Here is a 21430-nt window from a genome sequence, read left to right as displayed (position 1 = left end):
GGAGCCAACAATTCGCTATTTCAACGAGGCTTTGAGATACGATTGGCGTCTGATCTACGAACACTACAAGCACCTCGATCAATCGACAAAGAGCGGGTCTGACTTTGTCCATCGACGACTTCTTGTGTGAATAGATCGAGCACGAAGCACGTAACTTAATTTGAACAAAGTTGGATTAGAATTTGGATCTGATTTTGGATGGCTCGTAAATAAGTTTTCGAACACGAAATAAAGCGAAACGAAAGTCTAAAATAAAATTTAGGATGTTAGGAACGAGTGTGGGTAAGAATCGGGATCAGAATCAGACTTTAAAGGGATGAAAACGTAAAACTAAGATCGTCAGGGCAGATTGTGTAAAATGATTTGGACTTCAAAGGGATTATAAAACGAGTGTCCAGACACGAAATGAGGCAAAACGAAAGCCTAAAGTCAAATTCAAGATGTTAGGAACAAATATATGAAAACATTGAGGACAGAAATGGGACGTAGGTGGTCGGAAATGTGAAAACGAAGTTGTTGGGTAGAAATAATAGAACCGGGCAAAATGTGTAAAATGAATTGAGGTGCAAAAAATAGCTTATAAAACGAGTTTCCAAACACGAAATGAGACGAAATGAAAGCTAAAATCAAATTCAAGATGTTAGGAACAAGTTTGTATAAGATTTGAAGACATAAATGGGTAAAAGGTCATAAACAACAACAACAACAACAAAGCCTTAGTCCCGAAATGATTCGGGATCGGCTAACATGAACCATCATATAAAACCGTGAAATCAAGTCGTGTCAGCGACACAAATTCGCTCCCTCCACTCCGTCCTATCCACTACCATATTTTCCTCAATTCCCAGTAAACTCATATCACTCTCGATCACCCTCCTCCAAGTTTGCTTAGGTCTTCCCCTACCCCTCACCACTACATCCCTTCGCCACTCTTCGGTTCTCCTAACCGGCGCATCAAGCGCTCTACGTCTCACATGGCCAAACCACCTTAGTCGGTTTTCTCTCATTTTATTCTCAATAGATATGACCCCTACTTTTGTCCTAATTATTTCATTACTCACCCAATCCTTTCTCGTATGACCACACATCCATCTCAACATACGCATTTCCGCCACCGACATCTTATGGATGTGGCAGTGTTTCACTGCCAACATTCCGTACCATATAACAATGATGGTCTAATTGCCGTCCGGTAGAATTTCCCTTCAATCTATTAGGCATGTCGGGGTCACAGAGGAAACCCGTAGCACTCTTCCACTTCGACCAACCAGCTTTAATCCTATGAGCAACATCTCCATCTACTTCTCCATCCGTTTGGATAATAGATCCTAAATACCGAAAGCAATCCAAGGCCTGAACAACTCTCCCATCTAGGGTGATTGTCCCTGCCTCCCTACTCCTATGGCCGCTAAACTTACACTCCAAATATTCTGTCTTACTTCGACTCAACTTAAAGCCTCTAGATTTTAGAGTTTGTCTCCATAGTTCTAACTTCGGCTCAACTTATTAGAGAGAATGTATAAAACTAGACGGAAAGTGATTTTAGTGAAATTTAAACTATGAGAAGATGAACTTTTGGAAGCATTGATACTTGAATGATTGGGAACTTGAAAATGGGTTGCAAAAGAGTAAATTGAGGCTAAAAAAAGTTGTTGGAGAGTTGAAAATTAAGAAGAATAAAGCTAAAAGTGCAAAGTAATGCTTACTTCAAAAAAAAAAAAAAAAAAAGTGCAAAGTAATGCAACATCCATATATCAGATGTCTAATGAATGGTAACAAACCATTGATGCCGCTTACACAATGTTAGGTTTTAAAAATAACAATCTATTAGAGTTGTTGTAACTCTTTAATTTTAAGGGGTAAAAAAAAAGTTATTAATTAGGGAAGACTTAAATGGAGAAAAAACTGAATTAAAAAATAAAAAACAGAAACTTAAGACCCACCTACTCTCCTTTTTTTTAGGTTCCTCTCTCTCTCTCAGAATCTGCAACTCGTAAATACATGTTGGAATGGCTTTAAACATACATTAAACAACTTTTGGGAACTACAGCGGCAAGTGATTAAAGAATTCTGCATTTTGACAATTTAAAAGAGCAAAGCAAGCACGTTATTCCATCAAGACAAAATTAATGTTTTATCAAATTCACAAAACCACAAAAGGAAAAGAAATTTGGATTATTTCACTCCCAATAAAGGGAGGAAAGGAAAATGAACACTAATCTTCAGCGTCACATTATACAACAACGCTAGCTGCGGGGTTTGATGTGAAATAAATCAATCAAAACTATTAATTATCAATGCATTGAATCTAGTTAGTCTCTAAATAATTTGAATTAATTTTAGGGGTTTGATGTGGATGAAAATACTTGCTGGAACCATGGCAGTTTTCCGTAATAACGCAGCAGAAAGAGGAAGGATAAATTAGATGAAACTAAAAGTGATCAAATTTAAAATTAGCACCAAAGCCTTTCTCAAACACGGTACAATTTCTGAAATTCTAATTCAGAGAACAGAGTTCATCCCAAAATGGAAAACCGAATTCACAATTTGAAAGCAGAGGAATCAACAACAAATTCATAACAAAAAAGGAAAACGATCTAACTGGAGAGAAATTCGACAAAGAGACCAACGCCAATGCCAATCAAACACAAGGAAATAGTCTCAACAGCGAGATAACAGAAATCAGTGTGTGTAAAAGAAACCCTAATAAAATAACCCAGTAAAAAAGATAAAAGATGAGCATTTCACCTCTTCACAAAGTCTGCAATGGCTGGCCAAACGATGAAAAGTCTTAATGAGCAGTTAAGAAATACATGAACCTCGTCTTAGCGTGGAGAGAAACAATGGTGAAAGATTGAAATAGTGAATACGAGCGTGTAAGGAGCAAAGTAGACGAGAAAGAAAAATAGAAAGGTCAGAAACCGTTCAGACTTCCAAGGAATGAGGAAGCAATTTTGAAGGAAGAGAATTAAAGATAACAAAAACCAGATAGTTAATATTAAAAATAATTGGATTAGGTGAAATCCCGAATACTCCCTCTATCCATACAACATCTCCTTTTCGGAAATCATCAATGTCTCCGCTATAAAATTGCTCAGATACACAAAGATTCGTCTTTGTGCTAACATTTATTTTCCAACACAGTTCATGTGGTTGTAAATCTGTTTTGGTATCACCATACAACAACAAAGCCTTAGTCCCGAAATGATTCGGGGTCGGCTAACATGAACCATCATATAAAACCGTGAAATCAAGTCGTGTCAGCGACACAAATTCGCTCCCTCCACTCCGTCCTATCCACTACCATATTTTCCTCAATTCCCATTAAACTCATATCACTCTCAATTCCCAGAAAAATTCTCAAGCACCATGGGACTTGTATCACTTGAAACACAAATAAAAAATGTCAATGTAGCTCATACAAATTACATATAATCATAGTTGAGTGAAACCTTCCACGAAAAAAGTGAGAACATATTTCACAAACTTGAAACAAAATAACAGAATTGCAGCCATTCTCACTGCAAAATTAACTACACTTTGACTTCAGTTTATACAGAACATTGACCTGTAATCAGTTTGAACATGAACATGAACAAGAATTTATACTTCCAACCATCAAATGCATCCAAAAAACTGTTCCAACATGGGAGAGCTGAGCACGTTTGCAGCGGTCCTTTCAGGTCTAATAGCAGAAATGTGAAGCTGATATTTGATAAACCTCTGTAAGCAATAAAAGTAACTCTGGTAAATGTGTAGACAAGCTAATTTGGTATGCAGCAAACATGAATGAATGCACAAGGATCAATGGATATTGGCAAATAAGGATTACATACAGATAATTGAGAAACAATTTCATGATTGGTGTCGATGTGCCAATCTGGTTCTAGTTGCCGGACAAAAGATGCTCGTCCGTTTTCTGTGCTACAGAAGAGAACCTGCAGGTGAATTCACATATATGTTAAAGAAAAACTCTAAAGGGCTACACAAAAGCACAGTTCATTTTGACATATCAATCATTATTACAAGTCTTAGGATGACAATGGGTCCTCCATAACCTTTCATATATAGCGTGCTTTCCTTCAAACTCACAATCGTGCACCTCATATAGTTCCTCTGAAATTTAATTTCTTCGAGTAACATCAATGGGCATGGAAATCTATCACACTTGTCCTTTTTTTTCCCCTTTTAAGTGGAAAATAGCATGATAGCATTTCGTTCCAAACTACTTCAAGCACATGACAAGTCCTCATTGAATCTCTGATACTCTATATGGAATCTTTCAATTATGGCGTAAGCATTCAGCAATTACCCCAACTGCAACTGCAACTTCACATTTCAATTTCTTCATCATGAGACCATCCTATTGCGCATTTGGCTTCACCAACATGATATTTACGAGAATCACAACTTAGCATTTGCTACTGTCAATGCTAACAGCCATTTAAGCATCAACATATTCTCATTCCTTTTACCCAGCCCATTGTTTAGCAATTACAATAGCACATCACATACAGCCAAGGCTCAACTATTTATAACATTTAGTGAATTTTTGCAAATCAAGATTTATACTGCTGCTCAGACCAAGCTCCAAACATGCCGTGTCATGCATACTGGTCTTAAGGGCGGCCCGGTCGCATTACGCGTCCCCGCTGAGCGAGGGTCCGGGGAGGGGTCCCACCACAAGGGTGTATTGGGGGCAAGCCTTCCCTTGCCAATTTAATTGGCAAGAGGCCGCTCCTAAGACTCGAACCCGTGACCTCTGGTCACACGGCAACAACGTTTTAACGTTTTACCGTGACCTCGTGTCATGCATACTGGTCTTATTTAACAAAAATTCAGTAGATAAATCAATGAAACAAATCATGACAACCCATGTAACCAACTTCGTTTGGACGAAACTAAAATGCTAATTTTTAAGATTTCATATAAATATAATTGTTCAAAAAGAATGAAAACTGAATTGATGAAATAATATTTTCAACTTTTGTTTTTAGAGTTGCCCCACTCTACGAAGTTAGCTAAAAAGAAGGAAGGGGAGAGAAGAAAATAGTACTATCATAAAGGCATATTGACATTTTAATTCTTATGTATCTGGACTGATCTTGGTGGACAGAAGAAGTACGACAAGCAATAAAGAATAAGCGAGAATCCTATAAAATATTGGAGAAATGCAGGAGTGATGAGAACTACAAAAAGTGCAAAGAGGCTAAAAGGGAAGCAAAGAAGGTCATACGAGATGCTAGAACAAAGGTGAATCGGGATCTGTATACAAGATTGGATACGAAGGAAGCGGACAGAGACATATATAGAATTGCCCGGATGAGAGATAGGAAGACGTGAGATCTCGGAAAAGTTAAATGTGTGAAGGATGTGGACCAAAAAGTCCTAGTTGGAGATAAGGATATCAAGGAACGATGGAGGTCCTATTTTGATGACTCATTTAATGGAGATCGCGGATAAGATGTTGGAGATGTAAGTATCCCTCACGAAATGATAAATCGTGACTGCATGCGGAGAAGTCAAAAGGGTGAAGTCAAAATGACATTAAACAAGATGAGATTGAAGAAAGCAGTAGGACCTGATGGCATCCCTGTTGAGATTTGGAGATGTTTGGGAGAGAGAGGAATCGAATGGTTGACGACGTTCTTCAACAAGATTTGGAGAAACAATAAAATGCCATGAGTATGGAGGAAAAGTATCCTAATCCTTTGACAAAAGGCGATGTCCAAGATTGTGCCAACTATCGAGGAATCAAATTAATGAGTCACACTATGAAACTTTGGGAGCGAGTGATCGAACAAAGGCTAAGGAGGACGGTGAAGATCTCGAAAAACCAGTTTGACTTTATGCCGGGAAGATCAACTATGGAGGCCATCCATCTAATGAGACAATTAATGGAGCACTATCGAAATAAGAAGAAAGACTTGCATATGATTTTCATTGACTTGGAGAAGGCATATGATAAGGTACCAAGGGAAGTACTTTGGTGGGCCTTAATAAGGAAAGGCATTTCGCGGAAATATATTGACATCATAAACGACATGTACGAGGGAACGTGCACGAGTGTATGTAGCAATGTTGGAAACATTGAAGAGTTCCCTATTACGATTGGAGTGCATCAAGGTTCCGCACTTAGCCCATTTCTTTGTCATCGTTATGGATGAATTAACGAGTTCACTTCAAGATGGTATACCATGGTGCATGTTGTTTGCAGATGATATTATGTTGGTTATGAGACGAAAGAAGTCGTGGAGTTGGAACTATGGAGACAAATTTCGAAATCTAGAGATTTTAAGTTGAGCCGAAGTAAGACGAAATATTTGGAGTGTAAGTTTAGCAACGATAAGATTAGGGAGGCAGGGATAGTCACCCTGGATGGGAGGGTTGTCCAGGGCTCGGATTGCTTCCGTTATTTAGGGTCTATTATTCAAACAGATGGAGAAGTGGGTGGAGATATTGCTCATAGGATTAAATCTGGTTGGTCGAAGTGGAAGAGTGCTACGGGTTTCCTTTGTGATCCCGGCATGCCTAATAAATTGAAGGGACAATTCTACCGCACGATAATTAGACATGCATTGTTATATGGTACGGAGTGTTGGACAGTGAAACACTGTCACATTCATAAGATGTCGTGGCGGAGATGCGTATGTTGAGATGGATGTGTAGTCATACGAGAAAGGATCGGGTGAGTAATGAAATAATTAGGACAAAAACAGAGGGTTACATCTATTGAGAATAAAATGAGGGAAAACCAACTAAGGTGGTTTGGAGACGAAGAGCGCTTGATGCGCCGATTAGGAGGACTGAAGAGTGGCAAAGGGATGCAATGGTGAGGGGTAGGGAAAGACCTAAGCAAACTTGGAAGCTGGTGATTGAGAGTGATATGAGTTTATTGGGGATGGAGAAAAATATGGTAGTGGATAGGGCGGAGTAGAGGGAGAGAATTTATGTCGTTGACACGACTTGATTTCACGGTTTTGTATGACGGTTCATGTTAGCTGACGCCAAATCATTTCAGGACTAAGGCTTTGTTGTTGTTATGTATCTGGACTGTTAGAGACATTTTATATTTATGCTTGGGTAATATCCTCAATACATACTTGTTTAGAACCACTGTCATTATGTTTTTCTATTCATATCACCTAATTGGGCCTGCAGGTGTAATGATCATTAGGTTTGTGAACATCCCCTTCATTTGTTTTATTTTGATATGCAACTGAAAAAATCAAAATTGTCATGTAATGAATTGCATTATCATAAAAGTTAAGGAATGCTCAAATTCATATTCTAAGCATATGTAATTAAATGGCAAAGACTGATACAAGAACATATGCTTATAACTCATGTTTCCACCGTCTTGCTTAGGCTATCTAGAGGAGTAAAAAAATACTTACCACAGATTTCAAGAAGCAACATTGGATAATTTGCATGACTTTTCACCTCCACATGAACTAAATGAATATGCTCAATGTGCAACACTTTAGCACAAAGAACCCCACATTAATAGGAAAAGGAAAAGTGGGGAAGTTAATATATTAAACATACCTGGCCCAAACCTAGCTAAAACAAATTTAGTCAAGCAGTTAAGCCGCAAAAAAAAAACCTTCAGAACTACTTAGGCTAGGCCATTATGGAAACAGTAAGTAGGAATATAATTCCCCACACGTGGGCAACATCTGTGACCTAGACCTTGTAAATATACCTTGACAATTTTGCAGTAGCATGTCCCAGGAAAGAAATTAATTATACCTATGATGAGCAGTGACCACTAAATATAAGATGAATATTCACATCTACTACACACAATGGATACTTATGTATCATCTAGATGGAGTAATAGCCCAAGTAAAACTTCCAACCACATAAAAATTCAAAACAAGTTCTGGTTGTGATACACCTAAGAAACCATGAACTTTTGAAGGCATGTTGATTACCTTATCTTTGACCAAACCGCCAGAAGTGAAAACTCCTGCATTCTCCAAAGCTGAAAGCACCTTTTTCTGCAGAAAAATATTCATGGTGTTATGAGTTGTGCAAGATCATATGCAGGCACCATAGGCATAAAGACATGCACACTAGAGTAGAATCATAAACCACAATCGCAAAACAGTAGAATCATAAACCACAATCACATACTCCCTCCATTTTTTATTATATGTCGTTTTAGGTTTTTTAATTTTATTCTTTTTTATACGTCGTTTTTTAATTTTTATATTTTCTCAAGTTTTCCTCCTATTTATAGTAAGAGAGAGAAGTTTAGTATTAATGCAAAAAATCATAATTAAGCCATAAAAACCAAGAAGAGAGAATTTTTGCATAAAAGTAGAAATTTAGGAGAGAGGTATAAAGGGTAAATTAGTCGTTTTAATAGTGTAATTAATGTTGCATTGGTCCTGATGAAAAACCTTAAACGACATATAAAAAAGAACTGAAGAGTATTACATAAGATATTTTGAGAAAAATAGCAATCTTCACTTGTTTGACAAGATAGATTGTACAAAACAGAAAAAATAGCAATCTTCACTTGTTTGACAAGATAGATTGTAAACAGAGTTTGCACGCACTTCACTTTCGTCGTCAATTACTCTTTCCATGAGATAAAGATCACAAAACTTTGTTATCTCCAACAGTACTTCCAGCACAGAGGACCGCACAGTTGCTTGTTTCTGCCCATAACAGAAGAAATCAAATTAGGCCTCCAGACTGTGGTCCAAACCAATAAATTTGATTACAAACACATCTCACCACCTGAATCTCCTCTGGACTACTTTCCTCAAGGATTACTCCAAGCAAACGACAAGTGACCTGGATAGAAAAACTTATGAGGTTCAAAATCTTTAGTAAGCATGACTTTATGGAAAAATTAACTGGCTTGATTCTTTTTTAAGAAGTTCGCAAATACTGGATTAATTCCTGAGCTAAGAAATTCCATTAGAACAATTAACAGAAATTTAAAGAAAAGTTATGTCTTACAGGCTATAGCAAATATTTTAATATCGCAGAACTTTCTCTGAAAATCCAGAAGCATGATAAATTATCAGTTGCAGATAGCAAAAGAGGAATTTGATCCAAATGGATTCTGGATGCAAGAGATTTGTCATATTACAACGGGCTAATTGCGAAGACGATATTAAATTGTTAATGAGTTTTTAACTCAATCTAGCAGCATTGGCAAATATTGAAGAAATAAAGGTATCTGTAATTATAGGATAATTACAGATGGGCACTTCCAAGTTACAATTGTCTGATTATATCCAAAATTTTAAGTAATGTATATTTCAAAATCAGTCTGATACTAGTGCAGCTAAATCTATTGCCATACTAAGGCTTCAGTTATACATTTGCAACACCAAATTCAGCTACTGCTCATAGCTCTTAGAATACACATAGCAGTTTCTCCTTTCACTCATTTGATGCTTAGACGAGACAAAAATAACCTGTGACTGAGTTACCTTCTTTTTTTCTTTCTTTAAAAAAAAGAAAGAACAATAGAAATTTTTCTGGACTCTATGATTCTCTCCATTCTTAAGTAGCAGATAACTGACACTTGATAAAAGGGCTAATTTGATTTCGAACAAACTAAGAAATAGCTCAAGTGTCAAGGCACATTGGTGTACAAACTATAACTTCCCAAGAAATCTAAGTTCAAATCATATATGGTCATGTTAAAAAAGGGAGACTGACTACAATCCATATAAAAGAAAATTCAAAGTACAGAAACACATACATAATGCCCAGGACACTAAGAAGTAAGAACGTATTTACCTTTCTCCCTTCACTCAATTTCTGCCTAACTATCTGTCCCAAAGTCGGCTGAAAAAAAATAATCTAATCAGAATGAGAAAAACTAAAGAAAAAATTACGTGGTTTGATAAAATAATAATGCTTACTTTCACTGGCTGGAAAAACTCATCCACAGCGTTTTGGGCTCTCAAATCCTCAGAAGAAGAAGATGAACAAACTCCCGAAGGTATGAGTGCTGAATTTGATTGACTACTGACAACAGAACTACTAGTTGTAGAAGCTTGTCTTTTGGGTTGCCTTCTTTGGGTTCCACTAGGTGACCTGAAATGCCTCCAGGTAAAGACTATTGCAATGGCCAGCCCAGCAATGGCACCAACAGATCTAGAATCCTGACGCAAATTTTAATGTGGTAAGAACTCCCACACATCAAACATGAAAAACCCATTATCTTTTCGATATAATTATAAGTTTCCACTTGAATTGCACCCAGACCCTTGTATATCAAATTTCCGCGATACCAAAGACTGATCAAATTTGAAAATAATAATGGGATGTCTTTGCAGTTTACTGCATGGTTTCACAAGTCATAATCACTACTTGTATAATTCATCCATCACACAATATAAATCTTTGGTTCAATCAAAAAACTAATACACATTTCTCAAAAAGAAACAAGATCAAAGATCATTTAAGAAATATATTAAAACCTTCTGTATGGAAATTAAATAAACCCAGAGAGATTACAATAATCTGGGACTGGATTGGCACACTGCTTGCCTCGGTCAATAACAAAACTTATGAAAGCAAAAATGAATTTTGCTATTCAACCAAAGTACAAGAACTGTTCTCTAAGTCTAGACACAAAATCATTTCTCATAACCTACAGAATCGTCTTTGCTAGATTCAGGATTTTAAGCTTCAAAAATTGAGAAAATAAATAATGATCAAAACAGAATTTTAAACAGTCTATAGGCAGCCAACAGTAAAAGAGCACTCAACAGATCAAAGTGCAGTCTTTCATAACCACAAGATTTCTAGAACAAGGAGCAATATATGCACAGAATGAGAAATGTAACTAATGAGGCAAGTTCTCATTTGCAATCAGAAAATATGGGTAGCATAACTGGTGTACTTCACCCAAAGAATAATGATTATTTATCTAGAGATTAGACAGTTGCAATGCCTCAAAATGTTATTTCCTATGTCCCAAATAATAGGCAAAGTTTCCTTTTAGAAAAATTAGTTAGCATAGTAATCAACATAGTACATCAAATTAACTTGAAATTATTAATATTCTACCAATCCAACACAAATGTTATTGAGAATTGTGATAATTTAATAATCAACCACATATATTAATAAATTAAATAAGGGGTAAATTAGAAAAATTGAGTAAAAAACGTCCTTCAACTATCTTAACAATATTTTCTTTTAACTACAAAAGGGCTAAAATTGGTCTATCTTTTTGGGACGGCTAGAGTAATTAAGATAAACTTAACTCAAATTATATAAGACTCTACAAAAGGCCAAATTTCTTTCTGTTCCTGGATCATGCATCTCATTGTTCTTTTCTCTCTTTTATAGTTCAATAAAAGGCTAAGTCTAACAGGTAAGGTATTGTTCAACTAGATAGTTCATCACGAAGAGCATCATGAGCTAGAGCCAAATCATCTAGTTTTGCAGCGACATAGCTACAAAGCCACAACCACAGCAAAAACAACTAGTAAAATTACGTAGGAGGAGGTATGATTGATAAGCCAACCCAGTCAGGGATACACTTCTGAAAGCCTTCCACTCAAAGAAAGAGACACTCTCAACTGCAGCAACTCAGCTAGCTGAATATTGCTTATTACAAACCATGTACTTATTTATCAAGAGATGTTTTTCTATCCAGAATCATCAACCTCCTTTAAAAGGAAACCAACAAAGACAATGCACAATAATCTTCAATTAGTACAATTAGTGACATAGAATACTCATAAAAATATGATACATCGTACGCCTAATTTGCACTTGCACAATTACTTACTAAAAAAATCTGAATACATAGAATGAAGGTATACAGGCAACAAGATCAGCAAATAAAAAAAATAAATAAATAATAAATAAAAAGAGAGAGAGAGAGAAAGCTATCAGATCGAGCTGCAAAATTGAACTAAAAAAGCGAGATTGAGAAGAAAGTAAGTAAGAGGAGAGGAAGGCAAGAACCAGATTATGGAAAGAGATCGAGAAGAGATTGGACATTTTGACGGTTATGTAAGCACCGAATCGCTTGATCAGCTGAAGCAGCTCTTCCTTGGATGACTCGGCCATATGCCCTAATCCCCCAATCCTATGAAAAAAGTAAAACGATCCAAAGCGTAGTTTTCGTATTGAAAAAGAACATAAAAGCAGAAAAGGAAAGCGCCGGCTGGAAGCAATGCTCAGAATCTCAGGTCTTCCATTAATTTAAGAGTCCTGCCTCAAATTCTTGAGAAAATGACATGTAGAGAGAGATAGAGACTGCTTATAAAATGTGTTCTCTTTTCTGTAAAAATAAAAAATAAAAAATAAAAGGGTTAATACACATATTTGCTCTGTGTTTTCGCTGAAAAACATATTTACCCTTAAATCAAATAAACTCACAAAACTATCCCTGAATTTTCCATAAACCTACAATTATACCATAATCTGGCGGAGCTGCTAAACGGCGATGACATCAAACCTTCTTGTCTCCAAAAAAATTGGATGACGACAATCAAAATTCATTTGGTTTCATATTGTTTTCTATTGCTATTGCTTTTGGATTAATTAGGAGGTTTAGACGCCATTTTATTAGGTTGATTGAGCTTTTATGAAAATGAATTTTGACCAATCTGTTCTTCTAACTTGCTTTTAATCGAAATTGAATGTGCATATTCTTTTCTGTTTGTGATTGGTTGTTCTTTTCTGAAGTTTTTCTGGAGATAAGAAGGTTTGATGTCATTGCCGTTTAGCAGCTCCGTCAGATTAGGGTATAATTGCAGGTTTATGGAAAATTCAGGGATAGTTTTGTGGGTTTATTTGATTTAAGGGCAAATCTGTTTTTCCGAGAAAACACAAGGGCAAATATGTGTATTAACCCAAAATAAAATAATGAAGTGTCTGTTTCTTTGTTTTTCACCTTTTGTTTAATTAAGGGTTAAGGTGCAAAAATACCCCTAACGTTTTGGGTCAGGAATAATTTTACCCCTAATATTTAAAATTGTGCAATTTTGACCCTAACGTTTGTAGCCAAGAGCAATTTTACCCCTAACGTTGGTAATTTGGGTCAATTATATTTTTATTCATTATTTTGCACCAATTGCATATCAATTCATTCTAAAAAAAGAATTTCATGTTTTTTGTAATTTAATAATAGAATTGGAGATTAATATTTATAAATTCGGTGAATTTTTTGATTTTTTTTGTCTAATTCGTACAAAAAGTATATTTTTTTTATTTTTTCCACATCCCAACGTATGTTTATGATTTGTTACTGATAAAATGACGCACATGTGAAGTGTAGATGATAAGATTCATGATCGAGAAGACAGCTTGATGAATTATTTCTGAAATTGACCCAATTTATCAATGTTAGGGGTAAAATTGCTCTTGGCTACAAACGTTAGGGGTAAAATTGCACCATTTTAGACGTTAGGGGTAAAATTGTTCCTGACCCACGTTAGGGGTATTTTTGCACCTTAACCCTTTAATTAATGAATTAATGTTCGTAGTAGTTTTTTTTTACCTATAAAAGTTTAGGTAATGTATGTCTACCCACTTCCAAGATCGGGGCAAACCACAAACCTCAACGAGGATTTATGGTAGAAGGTAAGGTAATTGTAAGAGGAGAGATGTGATTGTCTATGCCTGATTTTATTTCCTTTTTCTTAAGCCAATAACATGAGTAACTTTTAGAGATATGTTTGGATATGGTATTTTATTTTAGGGTTAATACACATATTTGGCTCTGTATTATTACGGAAAAACAGATATGCCTTTATATCAAATAAATCTATAAAACTATCCATAAATTTTTCACAAACCTATAATTATACCCTAATCTAACAGATCTATGATGTGGCATAAACGGTAGAGTTCTAAATGAATAATTTATTTTTTATTTATTTTTTTATCCAATCAATACATTACACCTCACTCTTTCAACATCCTTACTCTCTACTTCTCTCATACGTTTTTTAATATTGTTGTATTTTCTCCCTCTCTTCTCTCCCATACGTTCTTTACCACCATTTTATACCTTGGAGATTGAGGACAATATGAACAATCCTCACTACACCCACCAGTCTTAATTGAAAGAAGTTTGCATTGCTGCACTTCTCTGAAATTCTGAGCATGCCTATGAACTAAAGCCTAACAGAATAAATAACCCATAATCAAAATGCTAACTTTATCCACCATATTTCAAAATCCAATTCAAACAATTAGGAAAATTAAATGGAGGAGAAATGGGAAGTATACTAACTCTGTGAAAAAAGAGATCGAGAAGTGGAGAATCATAAACATCTTTGATTTCTTCATGGGTCAAATTAGTTCGTGGACCTTGATTTATGTTTTCTCAGCCTGAATTGAAGCAGTTGATGATGAATACAAAGAATGCAATGAATATAGAGAAGAGGGTCTAAGTTGTTGAGGAGGAAGGATTGATCTAATTGAAAACATCTGTTGTTTAATGTTTGGTTTGGTTTGTTTGAAAATGTCGGGCTTCTTCTCTTCTTTCTTTGTTTCTTTAAGAACTAGGAGAAGTAGCAGAAGGAGAAGACAAGAGCGTATGAGAGAGAAGAGACAGCAATGTGAGAGAGAGAGAGAGAGGTAGAGATGGAGAATAGTGAAAGAGTGAGGTGTAATGCATTGATTGGATAAAAAAATAAATAAAAATTAAATTATTCATTTAGAACTCTACCATTTATGTCACATCATATATCTGTTAGATTATGATATAATTGTAGGTTTGTGAAAAATTTAGAGATAGTTTTGTGGATTTATTTGATATAAGGGCATATCTGTTTTTCCGTAATAATATAGGGAAAAATATGTGTATTAACGCTTTATTTTATTTGTTTTGAGGTATAATTAAAAAATATAGGAAAAGAGGGTAGATGAAGGTAAATTTTAGGTAGTTTTCCTTACAGCCTAAATTGGAAAGGAATCATACAGATTTTTTTCTTCCAAAATTATTTTTTATCTTTTATTTTATTTATACAAAAAAATGATACAAAAGTAATTTTATATATAGTTACATTATTAAACCACCACTTATATTACCTTATATCCAAGCACAATAAGTTATTTCATAAACGTCACTTATTTCACCTGACATTACCTTACTTTAATTACACTTCATCCGAACAAGGCATTAAGAGTAATGCTATTTGCTACGAGTTACTTAAATCAAATATTTCAAATTACAATAATACCTTTAATTAAATTAGATTTCAGAATTTTTTTTTCTCCAACTTCTCTGTAACGTTTTGCCAGAACATCTTCCAATTAATACCTTCTAATGTCTATGTTTCGGAAATATTCTCTTCCAACTATACTCTGGTGACCTGAGATAAAAACAGTTGTCAGAAAAGGGGGCCGGAGTTCTGGCAAATACTCTCTGATGCTAAAGTCAGTGAATATTTGAGGAAATATTAGAGAAACTTAAAGCAATGAACTAAGGAATTGAGTTGTGAAGTTATGTACCTGTAACTGCTGATTATCAAGCTATTTATAGGCAAACTAATGTGTACCTGGACACGTGGCAATCAGGGTCGGTCCTGGGCCTGGGCTAGGAGTGCATTGACCTATGACCTATGGCTGTAAGGGGACCCAAATTTTTTTTATTAGATGCATATATATTTAAGCTGTAAAAAACTTATACTAAAACTAATAAGTATCCTAGTTGTTAAGGTCACAATCCCTATTGAAAGGGGCCTAGGTTTGACCCCCTCTGATTGCAAAAAAAATTTCCCAAAAAGAATATATTCAAATATTTGGCTTTTAAAAATATATATATGGGGTGAGATCTAGTGCGATAATGAGTCTAGGTGTGGCAATGAGCTTATTGTGTGACATAACAAAACTATGTAGTTTTGGCCAGAAAATCCAATAAAAAAACACGCGTCCTTCCTCCCTCCTTCAGACAAAAAATGCACGAATCAAATATTATACTTCACCATTCTCGACCGATTTCCTTCTCCTCATCGGAAACTTCGATCGATTTCTACATATTTATCTCCAGTTTCCTTCTCCTCACCATTATCGAACGATTTTCTTCTCCTCACCGTTATTGATCGATTTCTACATATTTATCTCCGGTTTCCTTCTCACCATTATCGAACGATTTTCTTCTCCTCACCGTTATTGATCGATTTTCTTCTCATCTGAATTAGCGATCGATTTTTTTTCTCCTCACCATTATTGATCGATTCTCTTGTCCTCACCATTATTGATCGATTTCTGATCTGTATTCACATTAAATATGGAATCCGAACACTAAGACATGAAATCTGAAGACCAGAATCAGTCCAATACGACACAATCATCTTCAGGTATTTTGATCGATTTTCTTCTCCTCTAAATTATCGATCGATTCTCTTGTCCTCACCATTATTAATAATAGTTGTTCTTAATTCTGTTTACAATAATTATTGATTTTGTTCTTAATATTCCGTTTTTAATTCTTGGAAATATTGAAATCTTTTTACACTAATTATTCAAAAAGACTGTAGTCTGAATTCTAACAAATTGTACCACTTGTTCCATGTAATTATATTATTTGTTCCAACTAAATGTATTGTTTGTTCCAACTAAATGTACCATTTGTTCTGAGTGAATGTACCATTTGTTCCGAGCGAATGTACCATTTGTTTCAAGAACATGTTTGCCCTAATTTCAATTTTCTTACCTGTTTTGTAGATTTGCTTTCGCCTAGTCACTCTTGTATTGCAATTATAACTTACACACCAGAAGTAATTACAAGATTCAATCTTAATAGATCAAAATTATGGTTGCCTACTTGTTCAAATGAGTTACAACCTGCTCTTGGAATGACATTTGAGAATTATGATAAAGCTCATGAATTCTACAAGTTATATGCATGTGCTGCTGGATTTAATAGTAGGGTATCATCAAGAAAGAAACAGGGTGTTATAAAAGAACAATTTTTTGTATGCAATAAAGAAGGTTACAAATATCAAAGACAAACAGCGACATCCAGTGATAAAAAACCAGAAAAAGGACACTCAGTCGTGTAGGATGCAGTGCTAGAATGATTATCAAACTTTCTGACAAGGGAATCTATAAAGTGACACAGTTTAAAGAAGAACATAATCATATTCTATATACTCCAGGATGTATACAATATCAAAGAGAGGGCAGGAAGATGAACATTCTACTATAAAAGATGGTAGTTAATAATGCAAAGGTAAACCATCTTCTTCATAATAGTTACTGCATTATAAATACTAAAATGTTTAGTTATAGAATATTGTTCATTTCATCTAAAAAAAGTGTTCTGATTTGATTAAATAGATGAATGTTGGTCCTCTGAAAACTTATAGACAAGCAAAGGAACTTTATGGAGGATATGAAAATATTGGTGCATCAAAGATAGATTTTAAGAACTTTTAGAGAGACCTGAAAGCCTATATTAAGGATTCAGATGCACAAATGTTCCTAGATAATTTTGAGAAAAAAAGGAGCTATGGAGTGCCTTATTTTTCAAATTTGAAGTAGATGAAGACGACAGACTATGTAGAGCTTTATGGGCAGACCCTGTATGTATCAAAAACTACACTCTTTATGGTGATATGGTCTCATTTGACACCACATATAGCACAAACAGGTACTACATAATAATCTTTGACATAAAATTATTGTTTTCTGCCCTTCATATACCGTCGTTCCAAAAAAAAACTTATGTTGTTCCAGCAGAAAACTTATTTTTATACTACACTGAACATGTATAATATGATATTTGGGCCATTTATTGGGGTTAACAACCATAAATAATGTATTACATTTGCGACTTGTTTTGTGGCTAAGATATTGCATCATTTGAGTGGGTGTTTAAAACGTTTCTCAAAGCCATGGACAACAATGAGCCAACATGCTTGATAACAGCCCAAGATCCAGCAATGATAGTTGCAATAAAAAATGTTTTCCAAAAAACAGAACATAGATTTTGCATGTGGCACATTATGAAGAGGATGTCAGACAAAATAGGTACGAAAAATCATTCTATGCCCTTTATTTTCTATTATACCATTCAATACTTAAAATGTACCAACAGAGTACATGTGTTGTTCCATATGCATACATAAATTGTTCCATAAGTTCAATTTCTTCTAAACTCTTTTGTTACTAATACAGGACGACAAATAATGCAAGAAACAGATTTTATCACAAAGATAAATTCATATGTGTGGAGTGTCGAATTGGAACCAGAAGAGTTTGAGCAAAAATGGATGGAAATTATGTTGGGATTCAATTTAGAAGAACATGGATGACTGAAACACATGTATGATATCAGATCAACATGGATACCTGCTTATTTCAGAGACTCATTCCTAGCGAGCTTAATGAGAACAACCTCAAGGTCAGAAAGTGAAAATCACTTCTTCACTTCTTTCACAAAAAGTCATTTAACTCTTGTTGAGTTCCTTCTCCGGTTTGAGGGTGCAATGGAAGCACAAAGACATGCACAAGGTAAAAATGACAGTGATTTCAAACACTCAAAACCTGTGTGTAAAACACCAATTCCTATTGAAAACCATGGATCAGAAGTATTTACAACAACAATTTTTTATGAATTTCAAAAACAAGTGCATGATGCTTCCTTTAATTGTGAAGTTGATGATATACAGAAATACAATGAAATATGCAGAATCACTGTCAAGGAAAAAAGTAAAACAACAACATATCAGGTTGTTTATAATACAGATAACGGTGAGATGTTCAATAGAGGAGGAATTCCCTGTAGACATATGGTGTTCGTATGGAAGGATAGAATGCTGGACAGAATTCCTCACTAGTATGTTCTAAACAGATGGAAAATCTTGCCAGAGATAACATTTATGGTATCTGCCTGAGTTGGAAACTTCTGCAAAAACAAAATACAAACAACTTAAAAACAAAAAAAAACACAAATATACATACAAAAAAAAACGCAAATACAAAATAAAGACGTACCCTAGGGCAAATCCATTTTACTACAAACTTCTCACCATAGAAAGAATTAATAGATCTACAAAATCAAATTCATATATATGTCAAACTATTGCATTCAAAAAATATAACAAATTATGAAAAGACATTTGATTATTAAACATACTCATCAACAACAAATCTCCATTCATCATTTTTCACGCCCAAACGAGCCTTCAATGGATCCAACATAAAAACACGTTTCATCTCAAGATCAACAACAGTCAAAGTCCAATGATAACTGAACAAAACAATCACATTAGTACAACTAAACTACATTATTAACCAACTAAAATAGATCATCAGTATAGGTAAATAATGCATACTCTTTGTTTCGCAGTATCAGATACAAACATTGGTTACCAGACTGTTCATATCTCTTTGACAAAAACATGATCTTCTCCTCTACCGTTTTAAATCTTTCAATTCTATTACTCCTGTTTGGATCAATAAGGGAGAAGTTCGTATTCAATCTTTCATTATTCTGAATCACATCATAGAGGTGCCTGTACAAAACACACACAAAACATATACAGTAAACATGCAATTAAAAAATAAAAAGATAATATCAGATACAAACATTGGTTACCAGACTGTTCATATCTCTTTGACAAAAACATGATCTTCTCCTCTACCGTTTTAAATCTTTCAATTCTATTACTCCTGTTTGGATCAATAAGGGAGAAGTTCGTATTCAATCTTTCATTATTCTGAATCACATCATAGAGGTGCCTGTACAAAACACACACAAAACATATACAGTAAACATGCAATTAAAAAATAAAAAGATAATCACTAATACAAACATGGAATGATAGATTAAAAAAAACCTCATGTAATAAACAATTGGGCCACACCCTATCGCACCTATATCAGCCGAATCACGAAGATCCATCCTCAAAATACATGCATTCACCTCATGACCAAAAATGTAAGTTTCAAAAGTGGTGAAAACTGTCCTCCCAGAACATAAATGCTTGTCAGCCCATCTGCACAGTTTTGCAAATTCATCTGGCACATTATCAGGCAAAGACTCTAGGTCTATATCATCATCATCAGCATCATTAGACCTGTCTGTATCACTTCCATTATTTGACAAAGCATCAACATCCTTGTTCAAAATATAAAACAACTCAAATACATAACAAAAAGATACATTGTTCCACACATATATAAGAAATGTTCCAAGCAACTGAATCATTTGTTCCACTCAATCAACAACTGCATCGCCTCGATCTTCATTTACACAAACTATATCACCAAGCCTACAAACAACATAAAACATTAATTAATCCACAAACATTGATTGAATTGTTCCAAAACAAACAAACACAAATTATTCCAACAAAATAAATTACATTTTATCTGAAATAGCTTCATCAGGCAAGGACTGGCTCAACAACTCAAAATGAGGAGAAGAATTTCTTCTTTTTTTCAACTTCAGTCCTTCCTCTGTCTCTACTTTCCCTCTCACTTTCTTCCCTCCTCCTTTCTTCTTCTTCTTCTTCCCCTTCTCTGCTCCTCCTTTCTCTCTCTCTCTCTTTCTCTAATGCTTCTACTTTCTTTCGCTCTACCTGTTTGTTGTATTCTTCATCCACTGCATTATATTCTTCCCAAAAACCAAGAAGATTAAAAAAATCATTTTCCTCATCAGATTCTTTAAATACTTTTCCCGAATGCTGACTTGCTGCCATTCGCTCTGAACGCAGGCTCATCCTCTCTTCCTTACTCACTCGGTACTTCGTAAAAATGTTCTCAAACAATGTATTCATTCGCACAGGTAAGTCATTCTCCTCAAACATACTTTCTGCTTTATGCAGCAAAATATACATCTCAGTAACATCGGTAGCTAATCTCTTAGCCACAGATTTAAACTTGCTCATGAATTCCTGCATTTATAGAAACACTATTTACTAATTTATAAAAAAGAAACAATATCTTCTATATCAAAGAAAAACAAAGCCGCCTACCATGAAGTTACTGGGACAGCCAGAAACTCCTTCTTCTTGACTATTTTTTTCTTCTTGTTTGGCTGGAATATTTTGCTGTTCTTCTTCTTCTTCTACCTGCTTCTTCTTTTCTTCTTCTTTCTTTTTCTTCTTACCTTCTACCTTCGGGCCTTCACATTCTACCTCCGCCTTAGATTCCACTAATCTCTTCAAAATAATCCCATTGCCAAATCCACTGCCATTTTCCAACTTAATTCTATCAGAGATTAAATCCTTGTTCCACACAGAGGTTAGTGGACAGATCCTTGGCTTCAAATCAACGCCACGTTGCAAACGATCAAAATACATATCTACAAGAAAACAAAGGAGAAAAAAAAGTTATAAACAAATACATAAATTGTTCCAAATAAAAACATAAATTGTTCCAACACATTAAAACAATTACCATAATAAATGGAAGTGGGCTTGTGAAATAATTTGGATTAGGATCGGACTTATAAGCACGAATAAAATCCATAAGA

The 21430-nt window shown here is 34.9% G+C and overlaps 1 protein-coding gene across 1 annotated transcript; it reads right to left on the bottom strand.

Moving 5' to 3' along the window:
- Positions 1-3357: 3357 nt before the first annotated feature.
- Positions 3358-12229, bottom strand: LOC136231303 (peroxisome biogenesis protein 22). Its single transcript, XM_066020640.1, has 8 exons — positions 11956-12229; positions 9894-10136; positions 9769-9816; positions 8752-8808; positions 8568-8669; positions 7938-8003; positions 3837-3938; positions 3358-3723 (listed from the first exon to the last, which is right to left on the bottom strand). Exons 1-8 carry the CDS (start codon positions 12058-12060, stop codon positions 3619-3621), a joined length of 828 nt encoding a protein of 275 aa, XP_065876712.1. The 5' UTR covers positions 12061-12229; the 3' UTR covers positions 3358-3618.
- Between the last annotated feature and the right edge of the window lie 9201 nt (positions 12230-21430).

The sequence above is a fragment of the Euphorbia lathyris genome, chromosome 5 (assembly GCF_963576675.1).
Source record: "Euphorbia lathyris chromosome 5, ddEupLath1.1, whole genome shotgun sequence".
NCBI classification, from domain to species: domain Eukaryota; kingdom Viridiplantae; phylum Streptophyta; class Magnoliopsida; order Malpighiales; family Euphorbiaceae; genus Euphorbia; species Euphorbia lathyris.
This window is presented reverse-complemented; position numbering and strand designations above follow the sequence as displayed.